This window comes from Arvicola amphibius, chromosome 7, assembly GCF_903992535.2.
Source record: "Arvicola amphibius chromosome 7, mArvAmp1.2, whole genome shotgun sequence".
NCBI classification, from domain to species: Eukaryota; Metazoa; Chordata; class Mammalia; order Rodentia; family Cricetidae; genus Arvicola; species Arvicola amphibius.
The window spans coordinates 52851893-52875334 of NC_052053.1; the positions used below are offsets into that span (position 1 = coordinate 52851893).

The window sequence follows — 23442 nt, forward strand, 5'->3', positions numbered from 1 at the left end:
GCTGTGGCATTAGCATGCTACTCAAATGCTGTTCCCTGATCTTCACATTTGATCCCCGGCTACAGTCTGCTAATAGTACTAATAAAAAGGCTTGATATGCCTCAGCAACTTCCAGGTAAACAACGAGGAAAGGACTATGAAGGGTGAAGTATTTGACCTGGGGAATTTCTGAGAATTCCAGTTTACTCCTAAATTCATTCATTCATTCTTTTTCTTCCTTCCTTGTTTTGTTTTTCCAAGACAGGGTATCTCTGTGTAACAGCCCTAGCTGTCATGGAACTGGCTTTGTAGATCTGCCCGCCTCTGCCTCCTGAGTGCTGGCATTAAAGGTGTGTGCCACTATGCCTGCTTTATTCCCAAATCCTCAGGGTAAATGTTTGCTGTTACTCAGTAGAGGTAGAAAAAGAATGTTCCACATTATCAAAGGGCAATAATGGTGGGAACACTGCTGAGAACATAGATGAGAGAATGTGGGGGTGGCTGGGTGGTCCAGGGCTGGTCTCCGCCCCAGCAGCCTAACCTCCAGGAAGCCAGGAGCAGCGGGCCAGGGCGTACAGGCTTTCCAAGGACACGCTTACACTGCAAACCAGACACGATTATAACTTTAATATAACAAATATTATTAAAAGCAGCAATTCAAAAACCAAAATCTTTTCAAAGGTGCACAGGGTTATACTGTCAGTTGACAGTAACGCAGCCATTATCTTGTGGGAGTAAAATGTTGGTGTTAGGAGTCAGGTGACCTGGTCAGGCCTTGTGCTATTGCCTCCTCCACCACCTTCCTGCTCCTCAGGCCCAGCAGGGAAGGGACAGCCTTGCTCTCGGCTTTCCCAGCAGCCTGGAAGGCAGATGTTGGAGGTTGGTGTGCTCACTGAAGCTAACAGGAGGCCACAAATCTGACCCCACTTCCCACACTACCGCTAGCCTGGGCGTTGGCCTCACAACTCTCCTTCCACCTGGCCCCACTGGGGGACCTCAGTGGCAGCAGCTGTGAGACTGAGAACTGGGACCAGCGCCCATCTGCTCATCCTTGCCTGAGACAAGACAGGGAAGCAGAGGGAAATGAGTGGCTATGCCCAGAGTGAGGGGTGACGTCCCTCTGGAAGGCACTACAGTTGCCGAGGTTTAAGGCAAGGGCCATCTAACTTCTAAGACCCCCTGAATGTTCACAGGTAGGAATGGAGGGGTCAGGCCTAGTCACGGAAACATCAGCCCCTCATATAGGACTAATGTCCCCATGCTGTTCATTTTCACCTTCCAGCTGGCAGCATGCAAAGCCCCGCCCAGCTGGAAGCCACAGCAGCAGTGAGGCTGGTCCCAATCGGCTGTCCCTGCCTCCCACCCCAAGGCACTTCTACTTTCCAACCAAGTGAGTCAGTTTCTAATATCTCTGCAGGCAAACGAATGGCTCCTTGCCCACCTCCTAATTTTGGTTTCCCTCCAGATAGGGCTGTTTGTCCATTTTAAGGGTTCTATTTATACCATCAATGACAAAGGCTTCCTTTCTGAAGAGAAGGAACGATTCAGGCCCTTGAAAAAACCCCAGCCTGTCCCCAAAGTGATTGTCAGTTCCAGGGCGAGGCAGGTGCTATGCAGAAGAGGGGAGTCTTTTGTGCTTCTCTGTTGGGTCAAGTGTTTGGTTTTCACATTTAATTGCAGCATGTATCCCTGGAAGGGGCCAAGGACAGGAGCCAGGGTGCCAGGAGGGCGTGGGAATGTGACTGTGTGTTCGTACACACAGTGGTGTGGTGTGGGACCTTGTGATGAGTCTGAGATTCAGTCTGACCTGGCTTGGCTCCCCATCATTTCCTCTGAGATCTCAGTGTTTAAGAACACCTCTGTGCAGCAAGGCCAGGCTGTACTCCATGACGACAGTAAAGGGTATGGCTGGGGACAAGCTTCTGGGACCCTCAGAGCTGACTCATGTAGTCTCTCCTCTGAGCCTCAATAAAGGACCCTGCTGCTGGCCTCTTCAGCAGAGACCCAGCTCATCACCCCCAGGCTTTGGGTCCCAGGCACTCTGAACGTTCTCAGACACCCCTACCCTCCTGGCATTAGGGGTATTGGTGAGAAAATGGGAGACCCTCAGGGTCCAGTGAGAACCCAGTGAAGGCAATCCAGTGAGGGACAGATGCACACGTGCACATGGCAGATGTGTAACCACACAAATACCCGAAACGGGTGAGGTAAAAAGATGGAGAGCTGGGGACAATGAAAAACAGATTTAGGCCTCAGGATCAGGAGGGGTCGCAGCCAGGGTATTTTGGAACCAGAGGAACCAATAAACAGTTTGAGGGGTGTGGAGTGTACAGACAATGAGAAAGAGTCATTGGGGTCTTGGAGACACAGGCAATTGGTACAGCAGCACACAGACTTTGGCCTGGCGGGCAGCAGGCAGGGCTACAGCCAGGCCCCTATGGCTCTGTCCTGCTTCCCTCCACCACCCCTGCTTGGAGAAAACGGAGCCAATGGCTTCTCTGTCCCTCCTTTGGTTTCCAGGGATGTAGGCAGACCCTGAGGGTTAGTCAGTAAGGGGTCGTCCCTTCCCATTCTAACAGGTACTGAACCTTGCCCTCAGGCGTGACCCTCCGAGCCAACACTTGGTACTTCTCCCCACAGGCCAACCGCCCAGCTGCCCCGAAGTAGCTGGTGATGGATGACTTGAGGTGGGACAAGGAGGAGTCATCTTCACTGACGCTTTCCAGCGTGTGGCTGTCAATGCCTTCATCTGGCTGCTCAGGGCCCAGAGCTCCCTCTGCGCTACTGTCTGAGGGGCAGCGTCCATCCAGCTTGGCCGCCTTACGCTTTGCCCTCAGGGGCATGTACGCTTTGGCCGCCAGCTTCCTCTTGCGGCTGCCTACTGTCCATCTGTATCAGGAGAGGAGAGGAATGAGTTGGAGCAGTTATTAGATTCCTCACCCTGAGAGTCTCTTAGGTACCAAGCCAGACAGGTACTCTTAGGTACTGGGCCGGACCCTGGGCACGAATTATCTTGCTCAAACTTCACAGTGGTTCTGTGATAGGGAAACTGAGGCTGCAGAGAAGAAATCAGCTGGGGAGGACGAACCCGGATATGTTCAACTTGGAAGTATACGCTCTTTGTATCTGGGAGGTGGGTCACTTGTATATGCTTTGGAAGTCCCACAGTGCAGAGGCCTTGTTTAGGCCACCTGGTTTTTTTTTTTTTTTTTTTTTTTTTTTTTTTGGTTTTTCGAGACAGGGTTTCTCTGTAGCTTCACCTGGTTCTTTGTATGAGCTGGATAAGCTACACAGGGACAGGAACTGAAGGGCCTTGTACCACACAGCAGGGGTGTTGGCACAACAGATACCTGAGCCAAGCTGCACACTAATGGATGCCGAGACATGTCTGCCATGACCTGAAACACTAGCGAGAAACCAAAGAAACGGGAAGACTAGGGGTGTGTAGCTCAGGGATAGAGTACTTCTCTAGGACGCATGAAGCTTGGCTTTGATCCTTAGAACCCAAATTAAAGTTCCAGAGGCATATCCGAGAAGGACACCCAGGCAGCCGCAGGCGAGAGTAGAGAACAGTTCCCATCCTTATAGACACTGCAGTCTTAAGTCTCAACCCACAAAGTCTCCACACTCTCTAGAAGATGAAGGTACCAGAGTGCAGAGGGGCTGTGTCCAACAATAAGAGGGGCTATACCCTTAGTCAGACCCCCAGGGTCTTTTGCCTTCCCCTACAGTCTGCCCTCTACGTAGGCTTAAAACAAATGAATTTTCCTCTTGGAAACCCTGAAATACAGTCAGACAGCCAGGAACTGAGAGCAGGAGCCCTGCGGTCTGAGGCAGACACACAGAGGCCAAGAGGCTCAGAATGAAAGAACTCTTATCAAGCAGTCCCAGAACTAGATTGCTTGACTAGAGGGATTACACAGTCATTGCAGGCAAAGTCTGTCCCAAGCAGAGGTTAACTTCAGCTTCCACCCTGGAAACTTGGAATAGAGGGTCTAGAGCAGACTTCCAGTACAGAAGGCCAGCCCCTCCCCAACCTCTCTATCTCAAGACCTGGAAGTGCAGAATAAGTCTTCATCCATCAGTGGGAAGTGGATAAGCTGGGGACGGCTGTCCCGGCAAAGCTCACCTGGAGTCGTAGGAGAGGCTGGTGGAGGCAGAGCCAGAGGTGCTGGCGGCATCGGTGGAGTCCACATCTGAGAAGAAGGTCTGGCCTGAGCTGGCACTGAGAGGAAGAGAAGACATGCCTGCTGCTGGCCAGGCTCAGCAAGGCCTCCAGCCTGGCCCTCGGGGTCCCTGGGAGCCTCTCTGCCTTCTGATAGGCACCCTCCATCCAGCAGAGGCCATTTTCTCTGCATCCCAGACCTGCCCTGTCTTATTTTCCACTCATTTAGTCTTCGAAGTTGGGAGTCCACAAAACTTTCCCTGACCAACCTCCCCTGGTGATGCACACACTTGGTGACGCAGTCCAAGAGCCATCAGGCACATGTGCCAAGTTTCAGAGGTACAAAGTACGTGAGGAAAACAAGGAGGCTGGGGGCTAAGGGATTTAGCTAACACTGCACAGTTAGAACTGGTAAACATGGACCAGAGTTCCCGGCTCACTCTAAATGCTCCCATTCCTGCTCTATGGCCTCAGTGGTCCTCAGTGATTTTAGGAACAGAGCGGTAAAAGATGAAGCCCTTGCCCTTGAATCACCTAAATAGGAGTGCTATGAGCTCTAAGCAGGCTTCTAGCACAGCCCGGGAGGGCCAGTGAGGGCTTCCTGAGGAGGAAACATCCTGATTTTGGGGGTGGGGGAGGGCAAGGCACAGGGCATTGTAGGCCGAGGCCTTAATGTGACCACAGTGAGAAGGTAGCCGTAGACTGTTCTTCTGAGGTGTGAGGGAGGAGAAGGAGAAAGGAGGGTAGCAGGCGAGGCAGCCCGGACCACTGCTTTGGAGGGCAGAGGGCGCTATGCTGCAGGCTGTGTACCACAGATCCTCAGGCAGCCCTATGCAAACTGGATCTTTTAGCTGAAGGCCCATGCAGAGAATGTCTACACCCTCAGGATGTGTGCCTTCTTCACGCTTGGGAGTGGAGCCCCCCCCCTTCTACTCTAGAGTATCAGGTACCTCTTTAAACTCTGAATTTCATCCAGAGTGAAGTCAAATATACTGGCCAGGTGGTGGTTGGTGCTCCAGGCAGAAGTGAAGTCACTCTGTAGACATAAAAGAGACAGGATTGGTCACAGGACAATAGACCCACCTCTCCCCAAGCAGCCTTATCCCCAGCTGAGAGGTATATGGGATGCTAAGGCTGCTGATCCCTTGGGTAAAGCCTGCCCCCTTTTCCTAACTGTAATCTGTGACCACAGAGCCAAGCCACTCTGTATTCTAGTCCTGCCTTCCTCTCTAGCCACCTGTCTGACTTCTATCTTCCTCTCTGGGTCTCAGGTCTGCCAAGCTCAGAGCCTGCCTTACTCAGAGCTCACGGGAAGCACCGTTAGGACTCAAGGCTGTGGTGAAAGTGTATTGCAAACTGTAAAGTGCTGGAGAGCTGAGGCATGGTTAACACTTCCGCCCACAAGGAGAGTTTCAGTGAGGATAATCAAACAAGAAAATGTGCTGAGATGGTTCAAGGCTGGGCTCAGCCACTGCCTTGAAGTGGCGTCTAGAAAGCTGCTGCCCCCAAACAGCCCTGTTTAGTCTAAACTGGGACCAGGATATTATCTACTCCTGCCTCACCCCTGTGTTCTCAGGAGAACCTGGGGTAGATAAGGCAGTCGTGGTCTTATGGTACCCGTCTCTTCCCTGTTTTCTGTAACTGAAAGTGGACAGTATTGGGTACAGTACAGGACCCCCTAATGTATGCCGTCCCTGCACGTGGAACTGGAGAATAAGAAACCAGGAACTAACACTGGGAATAGCATCTTCCAGCAAAAACTTTGATCTTTTTCTTCTATAAACTCGCCTTTTCTGCTGCTGGGATTCATGAGGCAACAAACTGTGGAGACAGAAAAGGGAGAGGGTGGCCTCGTCAGAGCTGGAGGGCCAGGGAGAAATTCAGTGCAAGAAAGCCTCAGGAATGCTGGGGGCAGTGGCCAGTATGGGGTCAGGAGGGTTTGGACAGGGCAGAGTGAACCTGGGAGGCCGCCCGAGGGGCAGTGAATGTGGAGTGGCTTAGAAAATGAAAAAAAGGTCCCTCTTTGCCCTTGGGCCCCTAGAGAGGAGGCTGTGCCCAGCCAGGAGAATAAGGACATATCACATTCTGTGAACCTTCCCCCTGCCCAGCCCTAATGCAGCAGGGCTGGGTCCCAGGAAGAGGCTTCCCTGGAGCTAGGAAATGAGGAGTCTGTGAGTTTCTCACTAGCTCTGCAGAGTGTCTAGAGCTGGACCCTGCTGGGACTAGGGACCCCAGGCTTACAGTGGGACCATCACACCACCTGGGCCCTTTGCATAGCCTTCTCCCACCTGCAGGAGGGAGCTGGGAGCTTGGTCAGACAACCCACGCTGGCTGTAGCCACAGCCCCTCCACCAGCACTGACCCGGGCTTGCTCTTTCCTCTCTTACGAAGCAGCTCAGAGGCCCCTCTCTCACTTGGCATCAGCCCCCTGTCTGGAAGCAGCTTTCCCGGAGGGGTGGGTGGGACGCGGATGCGCAGGCGGAAGATGCATTTTTTCTTCTTGATCTCCTTGCCACACAGGAACCTGGGGTGGGCAGGAAAGAGGTCCGGGCTGTCAGAGTGGAGCAGGTGACCAGCAAGGCCGATGCCCTCCTGTTCACAGAATGAATCCAGCCCCCAGCCAGGAATGTGGTCAAGAGCCTCCCTGCCTCCTGCATGTATTCTTGCTGAAGAACAAAATGCATGAAGCCGGGAAACAAGAGGCAGAGGGAATGACGGGAACAAAGTGCAGGATTCACCGGATGTGGTGGCACGCCCTTGGGAACTCAGCATTTAGGAAGCTGAGCAGGTGGAGCAAGAGTTTGGGCCTGGGCCAGAGAGAGAACCTGTCTTAAAAAGCAAGCAGCCAACCAATGTGTAGGAGGGAGAGCGGGAGGAGGAGGAGCCAGATAGGACGCTCAGCCAGAGCAGAGGCTACGCGGTAGGGGGAACCTTCAGACCAAGACCCCACCTGGGAGTCCCGCAGCTCTCCCCTCTTCCCCCCCCCCCCACCGCCCCCACTCTCCCTGCACTCACCGGCTTTTGTAACTGTTGAGAGCGTTGAGGAGTTGAGGTCCTCGATCTGTCACAGGGGTGCTGGTGAGCTAAGGGAAGCAGGCCAGCAGGCCAGTCAGCCATACACACGCCTCAGAGGAGGTACTAGCCTGACCCCCACCCCGCCCATGGCTGCCATCGGATGCGCCAGCATCCTCCAGGCGAGAGCCATTAGTTCACAGTCTTTTTACCTCTCCGAGCTCTTTTGCCCACCAAAGAGGAAAACTCCTGGCCCCAGGGCTTCAGGAACTTTACAGGGCTGTGGCTGCAGTCCGGTGGGACACTGCTTGCCTATCATGCACAAGGCCCTGGGTTCATTCCCCAGTGCTGCTTTAAAATGGCTGCACACTAGACCAGTAATGCCACCCTATGGGATCTATGACACAGATAAAGTATGGGACACGGATGAAATTTCACACACAAATGTGCCCAACCAGGGAGGACATTAAGTGCGACTATTTAAAAGGTTATGAAAACATCAATAATCTGGAACCACATAAAAGAGATGATCTAAAAGAGCATATACTGTTTCATGGGAGCCATAAAAAAGTTAAGGAGCAGGATAAACTCATGCTTTAATTCTAGGTATTCCTCCCGAGTAGTGAAAATATGGATCCTTTCAAAGTATACTTCTGTTTTGATAATTTAAATTTTCTTTCTATTAGAAACATATATTGTTTTTAAAGACATATTTATTTTTATTTTATGAGCATTTACCTGCATGTGTGTATGTGTACCGTGTATGCAGTGCTCGTGGAGGTCAGAGTTGGGTGCTGGGTCCCTGGAACTGCAGCTACAGACAGCTGTGAGCTGGCATGGGATGGGAACGGAACTGGGCCTTGAGCAGGCAGTGCAAGTGTTCTTAGCGGATGAGTCATCTTTCTAGCTCCTATGCATGATTTTCTATAAGCCAGGAAAGTTATTAAAAAAAATACCACCTCTAGGGGCTAGAGAGGTGGCTCAGGGGTCACCACCACGTGTTCTTGCAGAAGACCTGGGGTTTGATTTCCACCACCAACGTGGTGGTTAAGATCCATTCATACTCCACTTGCAGGGGACCAACCACCTCCTATGGCATCTGTGGTCACCAGGCACGCATGTGGTGCACAAACATACATGTGAGCAAAACCCTCATTCATATTAAATAAATCTAAAAGAAAAAATGCTGACTTTAACCTTCAAGGCTTTCTGTTTGTCTTATAGCTTACCACACACTATAAATGGAGACATTATATACAACGGCATGCTATATGTAAGAATTACCCGTTTGGTTTTTTCGGATTACACTTTTGTGTGTGTGTGTGTGTGTGTGTGTGTGTGTGTGTGTGTAGCATGTACATGCCATGATACATTTGTGGAGGTCAGAAGACAACTTGGGGCATGGGTCGGTTCTCTCCTTCCACTGCATGGGTCCTGATGATTGAACTCAGGTTTGGGAGCGGGCACCTTCACCTGCTGAGCTATCTCAAAGACCCTTGTTTGTTTTTTACAACCCTGCCTCATCAAAGAAGTTTTGAGTGCTAAATGGGAGACATCTCATTCTGCAGTAGTAAAGAAGACTCCGAGGGTGTGGTTAGGGCAGAGGTCTACATAGCCCGCTAGGTCTGGCTAGGTCTCTCCAGCTCTGCCAGTGTCAGAGTCTGTTATTTACGGGCACTAAGGCCCCTGGAAACACAACACAGAACCAGATCAGCAGAAGACAAACACACTGGACTTTCCAACCTAGCCAGGAAATCTTGTGCGGGCCAAATACCGCAGCAGAGAGTCCCGCTCCAGCCTCACTTGGTGCAATGCCTCAGCTCCCCCAAGCTGACTCAGTGAGGCCCCAGCTGACCACTGCTCAAACTGGAGACCAAAGCCCCTTCCCCAGCACAGGCTCGGAAGCTCTGACTCAAGGAACTGCAGTGTAAGGGTGAGAGTTGGGATATCTGTATGCTACCCTGCCCTGCATGGTCCCAGTATCTCTGGCACCGAGGCCTCACATACCTTGCCAAGCTGCAGGAGCTCCCAGTGTTGATTAACAAAAGACAGAATCTCCTCGAAGTCAAAGTACTTCTTCTTGCTCTGTACTCCCAGGTTGTAGAGGGCCAGGTGAACTATGTCCACCCTGGGCAGGAAGGCAAGGGCCAAGTGAGGGCAGGGCAGAGGGAAAGGGAGGAGCTGGTGGGGACAGGTCCCATACTCTCACCATCGCAGGGGCAGTCTCTCGATATACTCTGGGCCTTGGTTACACACGGAGCAGAAGAACAGGTAGAACCTGGGGGTAGGCGAGAAGGGGCTGTGATGGGTGGGCACCTGACCCTCAGCCTCGGCCACCCCCTCACTCCCACCTGCTTCCTCACGGTTGGCATCCACTCTTGGGCTGTCAGCCTCTGAGTGGTATAGGGAAGAGGGACCAAGGACCCCTCTCCAAATATTCATAGAGAGGTTGGGCTGTAGTGGTTACCATTGTCTCTTCTGACACACACGCACACATGCTCACACACACACACACACACACACACACACACACACGCACACACACCCCACGCACACACGCACCAACCACCAGCTAAGACTTAAAAAAGCATGTTTGATTTCATATATAATGCCTCCCATTAGCTTAGCCCTACTAACTAGAAGCCACCCATTTCCCTCATGGCTTCTATGGTAACATGGTAAGGCTAAGGTAGAGGCTATCATCTCTGTCCTGAGACATCTGTAGAGACTGGAGCTTAGTGAAGGCAGGGATTTGCTTAAGGGTTCCGCACACATCAGTGGAAACTAGGCATGTAGCCGAGCGTGTTCCTTTATCATCTCTCGGCCTAGCATAGCTAGTGTCTCTTTTATCTTGAGCTGTCTCCTGTAGACAGCATAGGCTATGACAGACCTCCTTTGTACGGAATCTGGCAGATGATCTGAGAAGGTTGCTGCGGTCACCCCTGTCCGCTATGCCCAGTCAGCACCTACCGGTCTCCAAACATCATAGGCTCATTAAGGCACTGTGTGCAAGCTTCATGGAACCACTGCCTGCAGCGGCAACACTGTAGCATCCTCAGGTACCACCTGCAGACACAGAAGGGCAGGGGGTCAATCTCATCACCGCCAGGCTCCACGACTTCCCACACACACAGACAGGAAAGAGGACTGTTGGCCACAGGGACTAAGCACCGTGAAGCCAGAGCTATGTCACCTCATTGTATCTTGCATCTAGTAGAAGAAAAAGCACCATTGGCGCTGGCCTCGATGAACACAGGGTTAATACGCAGATTCCCTGGTTGGCTTCAGAACTGGCTTAGTTTTCGGAGGAGACTTTTGGAAGTGCATTCATTCATTTATTTATTTAAAACAACTGCCCCATTACACTTTGGGAAGCACTGACTTACTAATGCCATATAGGTTTCCGTATACTGTTTTTCATCTGTCATTCATTAGGTCTTCCAGGATCCTGGGAAGCTCATGGGTAATTAAGATAAGGTAACTAAGCCCGTTTGAGAGATGAAGCAGTTCAAACGGAGTAGTTAGAGCCCAGCTGGGCTTTAGGTAATCTCTAGACAATCAGAGCTGGCCCTCAGACTCAGGGCAGGGGAAGCGGGCAGAGGGTAGAGACCCTGCCTCTATTGTAGACAGCCCAAAGGAGAAAATTCAATTGTCCATGAATGCTCAAGTGGGCAAGCAAGACCAGATTCTGCCCACAGCAGGCAAGACTGTCCTCCATGACTCTGGCACAGACCCCTGCCCTGCCGGAGGTCTCCAGGAAGCCAGGACACCCACCTGTTTCCCTAACTGATCTCCACTTCCTGGCAGCACAACCACCACCACCAGCAACAGAGTATCAATTCCCAGCTCGTGTGAACCTTAATGTTACCTCTGCTCACAAGCTCACAAGGAAAAACTGAGTGAACCGAGAATCAGGGAGACAGGGCTGGCCAGGTGCTGTGCAGGTTATGGACAACTGTCAGGCCTAGGTTCTTAGGTGGCTCCAAAAAAACCACTCTGCCTTCTACTCTCCATTGCCCTCTGGACAGGTTCTCACTCGGAGTTTACCTTCAGGGCTTACCCCTTCAGGCTCCTTGGTTCATACCTGCCTTATTGCTGCCATCCGACCTGCCGGACCCGCCCCTAGAAGCCTGGTCCCCACCGACCACTCTAGGTCTCCCTCCCAAAGCCCCATCCCTGCAGAGTGACGCTGCCAACATTAGAATCTGCTCTCCCTAAAATGACAGCGATCTGCCCCTCCAGTTCCCGCCTCCACGGCCTGACACTCAGACCCCGCCCTCGCGACTGTCACTCCAGGCCCGTCTCCCCAAGACCTGGCCCCAGAGCTGGCACTCTGGGTCCGCCCCTTCAAAATCCACCTCCACAGCCTGATACTGAGGTCTCGCTCTGAGGTCTGGGTCCACCCCTTTAGGTCCTGCCTTCACAGCCTGACACTCAGACCCCGCCTCCTAGCTGGCATGTCATTCTAGGTCCCGCCTCCACAGTCTGACACTAAGGACCTGCCCCACAGCTGTCAATCCAGACCCGCCCTCCAGACACTCAGGTCCCACCCCCTATCTGTCACTCAGGCCCCGCCCAGTGAGGTCGGGCTCTTACGTCCCGCTGTCACTCAAGGCGCCTGTCAGCCCACCCGGAGCCCGGGGTCTCCCGCACGTGCCCCGCCCTGCGACCTTACTCTCCAGGCCCTCCGCAGTAGCAGTAGCATTGCTGCTGGTTGGTGCGATGGGGCGAGTCCCACTCGAGCTCCTCGGGCTGGTAGGACAGCACCATCTTCACCGCCTGCAGCGTCCTGGCGATGGCGCCTTTCTTCAGCGCACCTCCTTTCTGGGGAAAAATAGGGCCCAGGTCACCCAACTACGCATGTTATCATACAGCTATCGATAGGAGAAAAGCTGCCAGGGTTGGGAAGACTCAGGCATTTTTATGAGGGTCAGAAAAGCAAGGAGCTTTTTCTCACCAATCCTAAATCCATCCTCTGTCTCCTTCAAAGATATTAATAGCATTAGTAGCATAATAAGCACAACACAGACACTAATTAACCACGTGTAAGGGGCATGTAAATAAAGCTGTCCTTTAGCAAACTACCCTTTATTGGGTGCCCATTTTATGGCTGGGGAAGCTGAGGTTTAGAGAGGCTCTGAAAACTGGCCTAGGACAGAGAGCTAGAAGGTGGCAGAGCATATTGAGTCTCTAAGGCCCAAGTGATGAGTCAGTGGTGGGTGCTGGGGCCTGAGTCTGCAAGGCTCTGGTCTGCCCAGTCGGCAGGGAGGTAGGAAGGCAGGGGCTGGGGAAAGGGGAGTGCTCACCCTCACAGCCAGGGCAAAGATGCAGCGTCGGCAGAACCAAGGAGTAAGGAGGGGCCGGCTGGCACTTCCTGCGACGGGGATGTGGCACTGCTGGTGGTAACCTAGGGCAAAGGAGGGGACGGTGAGTACTCGGGGCCAAGGCTAGTTGGCCAAGGGCAGGGAGGCTAGCTATGGCAAGCCCTAGGGAGAGCTGCCTGCTACTGGCTGGTGGTACCCAACCAGGAGCCACGCTGGTATCCAACAAGGGACTAAAAGACAGTATTGGCCACTTCAAGAGAAACCAAGGACAGGCTTCAGTGCCTCCCCGAGCTGGATCTCTCATTGCTCTTTCTCAGCTTTCCCCAAGGCAGGGATGCCTGTCTCAGGGACAGAGGGGAAAACAGGAAGGCAGATGGGACCTCAGCAAGTGAGTGGGGGAGGGACTAGTCATGGCCTTCCCTGTTTGCCCACTCACCCAGGCCACACTTCCCACAGATGAGGATCTCATTCATTGGCCCTGATGTCTTCCCCAGGCAGATGTCACACTTGGGCTCCTCTCCTGGAACACCGGCTGAAAAAGAAGTCCTCTCCACTCAGCTCCAGCTCACAGGACCAAGAAAAAGTCAAAATTCCAGAGTGGGAGGTAACCTGTACTTGAAACTTGCAGAGCTCACAGGCCTCCTACTAGGAAACTTAATTCTGTTGTTTAGTTAAGTTGTCACAGTGTTGAACTGCCTTCTAAATATACATTTACACATAGACAACTACTATTCTAAATATACCTTATACTCAGACAGTTACAGAGAGGTGTCTGTTTCCTGCGAACTGCCCGGAAACAGCTGTACAAGATGCTGAGGAAAGGGACTGCTGAGGGCTCAGTTCTAAGAAGACATCTATACCATACCCTTCAAGACACATGAAACACTGGAAGGGCCCAGAAAATACCATAGACAGCTGGAAGGCCTGTGAGCTGCTATTCTTTGAGCACAACACGGCCACTGCAATCGTGAACTCTTGTTTGTTTGTTTGTTAGGTTTTTTTGGTTTTGCTTTTTGGAGACAGGTTTCTCTGTGTAGCCCTGGCTTCCTGGAACTCACTATGTAGACCAGGCTGGCCTCAGACTCACAGAGAGGATTTGCCTGCCCCTGCCTCCCAAGTGCTGGGATCAAAGGTGTGCGCCACCACCTGGTGCAATCATGAACTCTTAACAGTTGCAAATGATGACTACACGGGGTCTGCCTAAGAATGGGGCCATCAACACCAGATACTGACAGCCTCTGGGAGAGGGGTAGATGGAGAGGAGGGAAGAGGCGATGCGGTTGAAGGGAGAGCAGGGAAGGTTGAAGAGAGAGTAACAGGATTGCATATTGCACAGGCACGAAACTGTCAAGGACTTTGGTTATGAAAGCAATAATAATAACCACAGTGCAGGAGGTGAACTCTGGCTGTGCACTGGTCTTCCCAACAGGCCCCCCCAAACTGCCTCACTGAACCTCCACAGCCTTTTGGAGGTGTCTGGTAACACATCCAAAGATGGGGAACCCGAGGCTGAAGAAGTTAAGGTCCTTGCTTAGGTATTAAGAGGGAGAGTGGAATTGAAACCCACAGCAACCTCGCCGCTAACCCTTTGCTCTTCTGATCACCTCTCTTACCTACTCTAACTTGTTCTGCTAGACATTTTTCACGTTAAAACACTTATTACAGGATAATAATGCAATGCTCCCATCAACTGTGAACTCACAGAAAACCCTGTTTCAACTATATTCTCACCCGCATCTCCACTTGTTATTTGAAATCAAGACCCAGACATCCATTCATTTTTCTATAACTACTTCAGATCGGAGCTCTCTCTAAACACACTGCATAACCTTTATTAATAGTACCTGAAGTTACTTTTTATTTCCAAATGTCTGATTAAAATGTCATTACAATTTTATGTTTTGAATCAAAGTTTAGATACAGTGACCAAATTAATTTATTTTTTTAATATTTATTTATTATGTATACAATATTCTGTCTGCATGCATTCCTGCAGGCCAGAAGAGGGCACCAGACCTAATTACAGATGGTTGTAAGCCACCATGTGGTTGCCGGGAACTGAACTCAGGACCTTTGGAAAAGCAGGCAATGCTCTTAACCTCTGAGCCATCTCTCCAGCCCCCCAAGTTAATTTTTTTATTTTAGTTTATTTTGAAGCTGGGGTTCTGACCCAGGGCCTGTGCTTGCTAGGCGTGCTCTCTGCCACTGAAGCAGAGTTAAGTTATAAAATGGCTTTTCATTTGCTGGCTCATCCTCAATCTTTCTTTTTCATGTTTGCCTTTTTTGTTAAAGAATAAATATATTTTTATATCTGAAGTACTTGTGTGGTTATGTTAAATGTATTTCTTCCTTTTGATGTGTGCAATGGTGCCAGGCATAAAATCTAAGACTGCACATTCTAGGCAAACCAGAGCCACTTCCATCCACTGCCCACAAACACGACTTTTCAGTGTATACACACACAGAGGTTCATGTGCGGGCAGGCGCCCACTGTGTAGGCCACATTGCTCAGGGGCTAAGACAAGTTTCTCTGTGTCGTCCTAGATGTTCTGGAACTCGCCCTGAAGACCAGGCTGGCCTTGAACTCAGAGATTTGCCTGCCTCTGCATCCTGAGTGCTGGGACTAAAGGCGTGTGTCACCATCGCTGCCTCATTTTGTCTTTTTGAGATGGGGTGCCTCACTGAGATCTCGGGTTCACTGACTAGGCTGACTGGCCAGTGAGCTCCAAGTATCTGCCTGTCTTTACAGAATTACAAGTGTGAACTACCATGCCAGCTTTCCCAGTATGGGTTTTGTCTGCATGCATGTGTGTGCACTACTTGTGGGCCTGGTGCCTGTGGCAGTCAGAAGAGGGTGTTGGATCACCCAGAACTGCCCTCACAGATGTTTGTGAGCCACCATGTGGGTCCTCTGGAAGAGTCACCAGTGCTCTTAACCTCTGAATTATCGCTCCAGTCCCATGTCCACTTTCTTATGTGGGCTCTAGGGACCAAATCTGGTTGCTTGTGCTAGCAAGATAAGATTTTACTGACTGACCCACCTTCCCACACTCTCCTTAAATATGTTAGAAAAAGATTTTTTATTTTTTTTTTTTAGCACAAGAGGCTTATTGGAGGAGGTGCAGGGAAACAGTGAGAGAGCAGAAGGTGCATTGGGGTGGGGACATGGCTGACGTGGGCAGGCAGATGAAACAGGGCAGAGGTGAGAAACAAAAAAGACAGGAGAAACAAGAGAGAAAAAGAGGCAAGAGAGGAGCAAGAGGCAAGAAGAGAAAATGACTTTTAAATTAATTTCTAGTTATGGGTATATGTGTGTCTGTGTGTGGGTGTGTGCACATGAGTGCAGGTGCCATAGGAGGGCAGAGGACATTAGACCCCATGAGATGGAGTTACAGGTGGTTGTGAACCATAAGATGTGGGTGCTAGGAACAAACTCAAGTCCTCTGCAAGAGAAGCACCCACTCCTAATGCTACACCATCTTTCCAGCCTTTAAATGCATTTTGATGTGTTGCTTCTGTTGTGTTACTCCAGAAGGCTGCAACGTTTTGTTTCTTAACGGTTTTGAGAAAAAGTCTTGCTATGTGGCTCAGGCTGGCCTTGAACTTCTGCCTCCTCCTTAGGATGAACGTTTTGTAAAGGCAGAAATGGTATTATTATACCTCTGTGCCCTAAGTGCCCTGCATGGTATATGGCAGGCAGTAGATGTTCAAGATGGATCTGCTGACTAAAAGGTCAGGCAAAGACCTTGCCTTGTTCTACACCCAAGGATGGTGGTACCCACATGGAGTCAGCCTCCCGTTGCTTTATAAAGTGATGCATCATAACTGTGTCATGCCCAGCCTGGAGCACTCATTTCAGGGGATGCCAAGAGGTCACTGGTGTGCTGGCTGGATATGGACAGACTGTTCCTGGCTACACACCTGCCGTGCCCCTCCCCCATGCCTGGTGCACAGTGGGGCACAGTGAGATGCTTCCCAAGCCCTGTGAAATGGAAATATATTTCTTCTGCTGCTGGAGTTTTATGCTTTTCCTAGAAGTATAACCAGCAGGGGATGCACATAGTTTTGGATCCACAGAAAACAGATTAAGGTGAAAGGGACCACAGGGAAGTACCATTTTCCCCTGGCCACAAATTTTTGATGAAAAAAAAACTTTTTTGTTTTTAGCCCTACAACTGGCTCAGTTGTGTGGCCCATTTGGTCAGCCTCTTGACTCATCCTCACAGTAGCAGATTCTTAGAAACTGCCCCCCTCCAGTGCAGTGGCCCTGGACTGAGGAAGCCACACGATCATCTCATCTACTCTTCCCAACTGTCTGGTGAAGCCTGGACTTCTACTGTCTCTTCCTTTCAGTTGAAGAAATGGGGACTCGGAAAAGTGACACAGCTCATGGCCGTGTAGTTAGTAGGAGACGGATCTGGAACATGGTCCAGGGGCTGTGGGACCCTAGGACCTGCCTCTGTTCTGTTAAGGACATGTGATATTTAATAGGGTTCTTCTCTCATGCCAGTTAGTCATGCATAGTTAGTGTCTGGAGTTCCATGATAAAAATGCATGCATGTCGTGACGAGTGACTACCCAAATCTGTCCTGTAGAGCCTGAACGATCCTGACTGGCTATGTGTATAACAGTGTCAGCTGTCTGAAGGCGGGTGGTACCCAGCCCAGCTCTCCTTCATCCTGAAAGCTGAGCCAGCTCCATCCAGGCAAGGCCATTTCAGGCTCTCCTGGCTCTCCCTCACCCCCACCTCCTTGCCTAGGGGTAGAGATTTAGAGATTCCCCACCAATTTCTTCACATGCAGATAGGGAACACAGTTCACTTCTATAGCTGAACCCCTTTCCTCTGGTCTCTTCCTCCTCTCTAGTCCTAGGAGATCCATAGTAGCAGACACTCAACATTCAGGAAGGACACAAACAGCAGGCCTGAGACCAAGTCCTAGCACTCTTAGTTCTACTCCATGCCTGAGCCCCTCCCCCATCTGCCCTGCCTCCCTCCTGAAGTATGAGCATTCAGGCAGGGGCTCAGTGTCACACAGCAGAAATCTGATCATCATCCTTGGTGGGCCCAAGACAAGTACCCAAGGCTGGGCTACATGGGCTAGCACAGGTGCCAGGTAAAAGGGTGAAGGCAGAGAAGAAAGAGTGGACACAGGGGGAGGCCCAGGGACCTCGGACACTCACCGTGCTGTATGTCCTTCCACAGGACCCAGTATTTGGAATTATCTTCAAAAGTGACAAGGCAGCTTTGCTTAGGACTGCTGACCTGAGACAGGAGAGGGGCAGCATGAAGGAACAGCAGGGAGGGGCGGGGCTTCCTCCCTCTCCAGTGCTTTGTTCTTCTGAAGACAGGTAGGCCAGGAGAGACGGGCACTGTTCTCCCCGCCTTGGAGTAGGGCCACCAGGGACAGGGTGACAGCTGCATGGGCATGTTTTTAAGAGCAGAAGAACAGGCTAGTGTGCTACTCATGTCCACCTAGTCTGCTGGTTTGTTTAAGTTCTCCAGAAAACCTGCTGGGACATGCTGGCTCCTGAGGACGGAGTCTGCAAAGCCAGGCTCTGGTTCCTTCCGCTTTCAGCTGCTAGGCATGAGGGACAAGGAATGGACAGAATGTCCCTGACCTGGGCCTGCGGCAGGGAAGACTCACCCTCTTGATCTTGCCGAGGTAATACAGACCGTCCGTCCACCGGCACAGCACATACTGTCCCTCAGTCAGTTTGGACATCAAGTCTTTGAAGTTCTTTTTGGTTTTAGACAGGGTCCCCTTATTAGGGAGGTGACTGGTGGCACCATAGGTTTCCCGAGTCCCTGGTTCCAGAGCTTGAGTCTCCATCAGTTTCTGCTGACACCAGGAGAGAAAGAAGAATCCCACTACCTGTCCTAGGAGGCAGAGGCCTTGTCCTGTATGCAAACCCTCTGGGCTCAGCTCTGAGGTAGCAAGCACTTAAGACGTCAAGTCTCCCCTGAATGTGTTCAAAGAAAAAGCCCACCTAGCAGTGAAAACTTTTGGGGTAGCTTGGGAACAGGTGTGACAAAGCCATGTGCCTTTTTTAAACATACGCCCCCCCCTCCCGCCCATCTCTGTTCTCAACTATTTGGTGATTTCATGGACATTTAAACCTGCCCATACTTTCGGGTCCACATGCACAGTGGCCATAGCAGCCCAACACATCAGAAGACTTCTCCAGCCAGTGGGCTGCCACAGCAGCTTCTGGTACTGTGGCCTGAGCATCCCTGCCAAGCGTCCTGCCCTCTCTCCCAGCATGCCCTGCTTTCAGTTCTGCCCTCATCTTTTTCCATCAATTAATTCATTCACCTTTTCCAAGCCTATTTCTTGAGCCTGCTGCTTCCTACTGCCTGGCACCTGGAGTGAGGAGTCCCCAGGTCACCCCGGCTTCCCCATCCTGAATCTTTCAGAAAACTTATGGTTCCCCAAACCTTAACTGGTGTTCAGCCTTATTGCCTTCTCCACTCTGTGGGCCCACCTGGCACCATACCCCACCATACACACTCTTTTCGGGTCAAACTCGGCTTCCCTATGTTGCAGTGTGTGGGGACGGTGGGGGCGGTCCTGCTCTGGTTCCCTCCCTCTGCCTAGGTACGGGGCACCTGGTGCCCGGCCTGCTGACAGGAAGACAGCTCTGGCTGTGTTTTCATGTGAGTGCCTCTTTAGAGACTGCAAGGACACTGTCTGTGGCAATGTGCCAGTCCGTCTGTGAGACTAAGTACACGTGTGCGCGTGAGGGGCCCTGGGGCAACGGAGTCAGGGTGTTGGCTGTCCAGATAGCGGGTGTCTACCTCCTTCTGCTATTTGCCTTCCCGTCTTTTACTCCTGGGCAGAGGCACAAGCACCAGGTAGGGGCTGTAGTCAGAACTCTTGCCCTCTTCCTTGGCACTTGGCTCTTAGGGCGCTGGGAGGTCCCTACTTGCTCTGGCTGGAGCGGGACCGGCCTCAGCAGGTTCACAAACTGACATTTCCTCCCCCGCTGAGCTTTTGGGGGCAGGCCGGGTCGCCGCGCCCCCGAGGCCGGGCTGGGCCCCCGGGTAGCGGGCCCCCCCACCCCGCCTCTATCCTCCTGGAGCGGGCCCCCGCGGGCTGTGATTGGCTGATTCAAACCCATCGCCACAGAAATGCTTGTTTGCGGGTTCTCGTCGGCGTCCAGTTCAAATCCGCGGCACTGGGCGCGCGGGGCCGGGCGGGGGCAGGAAGCGCGGATGATTCATGCGCCGAGGCCGCTCCGGGGCGGCCGTTGGCTTTTTAAAAGGGTGTTAAGGGCGGGTGGGGGTGGGGGGAAAGGAGAGCTTGCAGCAGTGTCCCCTTCGGCTTCAGGCACTCCTTTCCTCAGTTGCTCCAATTACAAACTTTCCCCGCTCCCAGCCCGTCATAGCCTGACTTTGGACGTGAGCAAAATCCCAAATGCCCTCCTATCCTCCCCTCCACAGCTTCGTATGGAAAAGAAAAGACGCGCGGCCACAAACGGAGACCTGTCATCCACACCCTGCGGTGGGCTGGGGATGTGGCTGGGATTCCCGCTGCCCTGAGGGTACTGCTCTGTCTCCATCTCGGTCCCCATCCCACAAGCGCGCAGCTCCAAAGGACTTCACCCCCGCCCGGAGATTGAAGGACTCAACCTAGTACTGAGAGGTTTCTAGAAGAAGGGTCGTGTGCAGGGATTGAAGCGTGAAACGCGGAGTCTCCCGGGGAGCCCGTGGCGCGGGACTTACCGCGAGGCAGCGCGTTCGCCGGTCCCGCTTGGAGTCTGGCCACCAGGCACATCGGCGGCGGTGGTGCGCTCGGCCCGCGGCTGCCTGGCCGAGTGTCCGCCGGTGGGGCCGGGGTAGGGGTCTCGGCGGGGGCGGGGCGGGGCGGGGGCGCCGCGGGGAGGAGGGGACGCGGAGAGGGAGGGGCCGGTGCGCTCAGGAAGGGGCCCCCAGGGCGCGGGGCGCCATCTTTTTCGCGTTTTCCCGCGAATTATTGACGTCCCCGCTTATGTAATTAGCAGGGGCCGCACCGGCTTCGCTATTGGAGCCCGTGGCCGGCGGGGCCCCGCAGCGCCTCCCGGGGCCGCCCCCGCGCAGTGAGCCGAGCTGGCACACGCGGAAACTCAGCTGTACAGAACCACGGTTGGGCAGGCGTGCGCACACCACACACATACACCCAGACCCTGGATGACCCGGGTAGGTCGCCCAGCACCTTGATCTTACAGCACCAACATCCCACTCCACCTCCGGTAGACCAGGGCAAGCCTCAGAGAACCAGTCACACTCAAAATAACACTGTCCCCTCAGCATAGGCTCCCGCGGAACCACGTGTAAGGCACATAAGTCAGCAAGGATAAAGCGCCGACACAGTAACCACAAGACCCACGCGGGCATGCCACCCACGCACTGCAGAGATACAATGCAAAAGAGGCAGTCACATAAACCACGTGCACAAACACAGCGCTTAGGACAGATCATGTCGATCAAGTCTCCCTCCAGGAGAAAAGACAGAGTGTTCCCACCCAGAGTCACTCTTGGCGCCAGGGCTGGAGAAAGTGCTGGCTGACACCCCTCACCCACATTCCTGCCTTCAGTCTGAAGTGCCCATTGCACCTGCTACCATGGTGCTTGCACACACCCCTGTGGAGTGAGGGCATTCATGGGAGCCACATTGGCCCTCTGCTCCTTGGATGTTGGCAGTGCAGCCCTAAACTCCTGTCTGCCTCTGTCCCTAGCTTGAGATGCAGGAGTCCTCTTCCACTCTTCCTCGTTCCTCCTCATTCCCTGGTATTCCTGCTCCTCCTGTCTTACTGCCGTCATTCTGGGTCTTTGACCCACAGCAGAACCTAGTTATCTGAGCACCTGTCTTCCTTTTGCTGAGCCTGGAAAGGAAGTTGGTAGCAATCCCACCAGACAGGATCTTCCAGTCATTCAAAGGCACCTGCATTTAGTCACTTTCAGCAGAGATAACACCCGTCTGTCCAGGATGCTCTCAAGAGCCTCTAGGCTGGCCAGCACCACCTTTAGGATTCCAGGGGCAGAGATAGCGGGGGAAGCATGTCTCTGCAGCTCACAGACTGGCGCCACCCATCCCTGGGTGTGAGACCCTGAGTGTGTCACTTCAGCTGTTGGGAAGGTTAGGAGGCCCAGTATGCAAAGCCCCTGTCAGCCCATGGGCGTGCAGAAGGGAAATAGTGTGCTTTGTCAAGAAATATGTACTCACCCTCCGTTCCCTTGCATAGGGTACGACTCCGGGCTTAGGGCACACAGGTGAGTAAGAGAAATAGGGCCTGCAGTCTGGTGTTGGGGCTACACATGTATGTAAAAAGATCTGTGTATGGAATTGGGGAATCCCTGCTTCTGAGCTGAGGGATTGGGGGAAGCTAGTCCCCAAGGTTTATATGCCGCATGTTTGTCTATTCAAAGGTGGTGGCAACACTACTCTGCCTCACTGGGCCATTGCCCCAATAAAGGTTGATACAGAAAGGAGCAGGTGCTTTGGTAATTTACAAAGGGGCCTTTTGCGAAATGAGAAGCGAGAAGCACAAGGCAGGACACTGTAATGCCACAAGAAAGGCATGCCATTCACTGTGGTTTAGAGGCTTAGTTTCTGGTAGGATGCAGGAATAGGGAGGCACGTGTTTCAGGAGGAGGGGATTGAATGGACTGGCACGCACAAAATTTAAAAATCCACGTTAAAAAGTGAGCAGTGAGCCGGGCTGTGGTGGTGCATACCTTTAATTCCTAAACTTGGGAGGCAGAGGAAGGCGGATCTCTGTGAGTTCGAGGCCAGCCTGGTCTACAGAGTGTGTTCCAGGACAGTCAAAACTTCATGGTGAGACACTGTCTTAAAGAAATCAACCAACCAACCAATCAATAAATGATCAGTGCTTGCTTAGGCAGTATATAGACTAAAATTGGAATTATACAGAGAAATTTAGTATGATCCTTGTGCAAGCATGACATATAGATTCATGATCACTCCACGTTTTTCCCATAAGAATGCTGTTTGCTAGGGGCCTGGAGAGATGGCTCAGCAGTTACAGCACTGGTTGCTCTTCCAGAGGACCTGGGTTCAATTTCCAGCACCCGCAACAAGAACTGTCTGTAACTCCTGTTCCAGGGGATCTGACATCCTCACAGACATACATGCAGGTGAAACACCAATGCACATAAAATAAAAATAAATAAATTATTTTAAAAAGAATGCTGTTTGCTACAATTCTGTGTTCTTTCCTTTTTTTAAGAGTTGTTGATGTTGAAAAGCCTTAAATAAAACTGATTTAAAATTTAAGACCAGGCAAAAGATATCAACAGATCCTTCCCCAAAGAGGAAACCCAAATGGCCAAGATGACCAAAAATATAAATAGTTGTTCACCTTCATCAGCCATGTGGGAGATGCAAATGAGAAGGGCCACATTGTGCCATCTTCACATGTCCCCAGGGTAGCAAAGAGTTAACATCTGCCTGTCTCAGAGAGTGGGGGTAGTTAGGGGGTAGTGCCAGGGCCTCTCAGGTTCTGCTGATGGGGATGTTAATCACTAGGACTTTGGAGACCTGGTGGGTAACATCAAGTGGGATTTAAGATACGAGTACTTCCAGTTTAATGGTACTCAACATAAAATAGCAAAGAAACAAACAAACAAAAAATAGAATTATATCCTGTGAGAAATTAAACTAAGACAATGGACCCTAACATACATACATAGTAGGAACAGATGAGCAGGGAGGTAGGTAGGTAGCCTGGGATAGAAAATGTTCATTTGTTCATTTAAACCTGTGAGACTACACTGTGCATAGTTTTAGTGGTAGTCAGGGGGTGTAGAGGTATTAACCATCCATGGGCAATGAACGATACCGGACTTTGTGTGTGTGTGTGTGTGTGTGTGTGTGTGCGCGTGTGCGTGTGCGTGTGCGTGTGTGTGCGTGTGTGGCCTGAGATTGGAAAGAAGCACAAAGAGGGTTTAATCAGATCTGTACA

The 23442-nt window shown here is 51.9% G+C and overlaps 1 protein-coding gene and 1 non-coding gene across 2 annotated transcripts; one reads left to right on the top strand and one right to left on the bottom strand.

The window, feature by feature from the left end:
- Nucleotides 1-673: 673 nt before the first annotated feature.
- Phf19 (PHD finger protein 19) lies at nucleotides 674-20280 on the bottom strand. The gene is made up of 15 exons (XM_038336885.1): nucleotides 20204-20280; nucleotides 18126-18317; nucleotides 17662-17743; nucleotides 12917-13012; nucleotides 12463-12563; nucleotides 11832-11980; nucleotides 10127-10222; nucleotides 9366-9434; nucleotides 9164-9284; nucleotides 7160-7227; nucleotides 6507-6668; nucleotides 5878-5965; nucleotides 5095-5180; nucleotides 4109-4204; nucleotides 674-2868 (listed from the first exon to the last, which is right to left on the bottom strand). Exons 2-15 carry the CDS (start codon nucleotides 18309-18311, stop codon nucleotides 2526-2528), a joined length of 1743 nt encoding a protein of 580 aa, XP_038192813.1. The 5' UTR covers nucleotides 18312-18317; nucleotides 20204-20280; the 3' UTR covers nucleotides 674-2525.
- A 2067-nt stretch (nucleotides 20281-22347) lies between these two features.
- LOC119820067 lies at nucleotides 22348-22453 on the top strand. Its single transcript, XR_005286343.1, has one exon. It is a non-coding gene; the product is annotated as a U6 spliceosomal RNA (small nuclear RNA).
- Nucleotides 22454-23442: the final 989 nt, after the last annotated feature.